This window comes from Protobothrops mucrosquamatus, unplaced genomic scaffold (assembly GCF_001527695.2).
Source record: "Protobothrops mucrosquamatus isolate PMUCROS unplaced genomic scaffold, P.Mucros_1.0 scaffold6618, whole genome shotgun sequence".
Classification (NCBI taxonomy): domain Eukaryota; kingdom Metazoa; phylum Chordata; class Lepidosauria; order Squamata; family Viperidae; genus Protobothrops; species Protobothrops mucrosquamatus.
Genome location: NW_015392440.1, coordinates 8023 through 10772, shown reverse-complemented (window position 1 = coordinate 10772; position 2750 = coordinate 8023). Strand labels below are relative to the sequence as shown.

Below are 2750 nucleotides of genomic sequence, written 5' to 3'. Positions count from 1 at the left end.
GGGTAGGTAGGTAGGTGGGTGGATGGGTAGGTAGATAGGTAGACACAGATAGATAGACAAACAGAGATAGGTAGGTAGGTAGGTAGGTAGGTAGATAATAGACAGACAGACAGATAGACAGATAGATAGATAGATAGATAGATACAGTGATGGGATTCAGCCGGTTCGCACCACTTCGGCAGAACCGGTAGCTAATTTTTTGCTGCCCAGGCCCAGAATGGACTTCCGGAAGCAGTATCCACGCAGAGAACCGGTTGTTCACATATTTGAATCCCACCACTGGTTGTCAATCACTGTTTTCAGTGCTGTTGTGTCTTTGAAGAGTTGCTAAGCAGATAGTCGTGAGTCAGGGACTACTTGTCCTTGGCTCTTGAGGTGATCCCCTAATGAGGACAGGCCACCCCTGAGAAATTCACATTCTGGAAGAACAAACTTAATTCCTAAAATACTTCAATAATTCCTAAAAACAACATACAGTCGCTCCAAACTATAATCCCTAGATATAGGGCTATAATAATGGCCTCCGAAGGGAGGGACAGGCTAGCATGTTGACCCAACAGGATCTGGCCTCTTCCCAAACCTCTGAGGACCTCCAACTTGATCATCTACAGCAGGGGTCTTCAAACGTGGCCCTTTGAGGACTTGTGGACTTCAACTCCCAGAATTCCTCAGCCAGCAACGCTGGCTGAGGAATTCTGGGAGTCGAAGTCCACAAGTCCTCAAAGGGCCAGGTTTGAAGACCCCTGCTCTACAGGGTCAAAACATTGGCAGCACTTCACCAAAATACACATTTGCAGAGACGTAGTCCTCCACTTACGACCGGTCACTTAGTGCTGATTCGAAGTTAGGACAGAGTTCTGGGTTGCTTCCCAGAAGGAAACGCCATTTTCTGAGCAGCTGTAAGGAACTTGCGGTCACTCCAAAATGGCGGCTCCTTCTGGGACACGGCTGCGTGGTCCAAGGATGGAGGGTGTGTGTGTCTGTTCTGTTTCCCTAACACAGTCTGCGCAGTGTTGGGTAGACTGCATTAGAGAAGGAGGAAGAACCGGCCCCCGTTCCTTTCCACACAGCACTTTTCCCTCGCCCCCAAATCCTGTGGTGGGATTCAGCTGGTTCGCACCAGTTCGGCAGAACCGGTAGCTAATTTTTTTTTGTCGCCCAGGCCCAGAACGGACTTCCGGAAGCGGCATCCATGCAGAGAACCGGATGTTCACATATTTGAATCCCACCACCGATCATATCTATCTATCTATCATCTATCTATCTATCTATCTATCTATCTATCTATCTATCTATCTATCTATCTATCTATCTATCTATCTATCTATCTATCTATCCATCCATCCATCCATCCATCCATCCATCCATCCATCCATCCATCCATCCAGTGGTGGGATTCAACCGGTTCGCACCGCTTCGGCAGAACCGGTAGCTAATTTTTTTTGTCGCCCAGGCCCAGAACGGACTTCCGGAAGCGGCATCCACGCAGAGAACTGGTTGTTCACCTATTTGAATCCCACCACTGCCCAAATCAATTGTCTAATAGAGGCTGGGAAATCTGATTTTTCTTTTTTTTTAAAAAAAGCTAGCTTTTGTATAAATAATTTAACTCAATGATCCAAGTCCGCACAGGCATGACCAACAATTTTAGACCTATCGTACGACGATAACAAATCCCGTTTCAAGTTGTCTCATAAACCCACGGAGAATCTCCTCTGGACGCTCTCCAGAATGTGTATCAACTTCATCTTCTCCAGGGCTTCCTGGACCATCTCCCACGCTCGCTCTTTCCCATGCAAGTTCTTGAGCTGGAGCAGGTAGGTGTGAAGGTCCACCTGGAGCTCTTCGGTGGCCTTCTTCTTCTCGGTCCCGGGAGGAGCTTGAGTGAGCTTACGATACAGACGCCGGAGCCTTCGTGGGGACTTGAGTTGGAACGCTACAAAGTCAAGGGCGGCCTCGTAACAGTCCCCAGTACCTAGAAGAGAAAGAACGGGTGAGGAATACATCAGATAAGAGATGCTGGGCTTGGTCTAATGGTTAAAGCACCAGCCTAGAAAGTGGCAGTGAGTTCTAGTCCTGCCTTAGGCACGAAAGCCGGCTGGGTGACTTTGGGACAATCACCAGGAGACGGTGAGTTCTAGTCCTGCCTTAGGCATGAAAACCAACTGGGTGACTTTGGGCCAATCATTAGGAGACGGTGAGTTCTAGTCCCGCCTTAGGTATGAAAGCCAGCTGAGTGACTTTGGGCCAATCACCAGGAGACTGTGAGTTCTAGTTTTGCCTCATGTTGAGGACTACCTGTAGTCTCAGGTGAGAGGGGTCTTACCTGAGCCCTCCTCCAAGCCTTTCCCAGCCCTGCAGGAGGTGCAGAGGGTATCATGGAACCGGGTGCCAGGCACGTTGACCTGAAGGCCTTGCACGGAGCAGTTCTGGTGGGGCTGGCAGGGATCTTTGCTGGAATAGTTGCTGGAAAAGGTCCCCTCGGTACAAACTCCGCACTGGGTATCTTCTTGTGGGTTGCCTAGAAAAATGGAAGCAGAAAAGAAGGTCTAGCTTTTTCTCAAACTGCGTTCAATGGCTGCTGCCTTACAGACAGATTGTGGGAGTTGGAGGGCTTTATACATGCATGTCAAAATAATAAAGTAAAGTTTTAAAAAGGGAGAAGAAGTGAAAGGAAGGCAAGGGAGGAGAAGGAGAAGGAGAGGGAGAGGAGAGGGGATGGAAGGGGGGAGGAGAGGGGAGAGGAGAGG

The 2750-nt window shown here is 49.1% G+C and overlaps 1 protein-coding gene across 1 annotated transcript in view; it reads right to left on the bottom strand.

The window, feature by feature from the left end:
* Positions 1 to 1588: 1588 nt before the first annotated feature.
* Positions 1589 to 2750, bottom strand: part of LOC107300302 (tumor necrosis factor receptor superfamily member 6B) — a 6449-nt gene continuing 5287 nt past the window's right edge. The window contains exons 3-4 of the mRNA XM_015829638.1: positions 2327 to 2521; positions 1589 to 1975 (exon numbers count right to left, since the gene is read on the bottom strand). Of these exons, the coding sequence (XP_015685124.1) occupies positions 1692 to 1975; positions 2327 to 2521 (479 nt within the window). The 3' untranslated portion in view covers positions 1589 to 1691. The remainder of the gene's footprint in view (positions 1976 to 2326; positions 2522 to 2750) is intronic.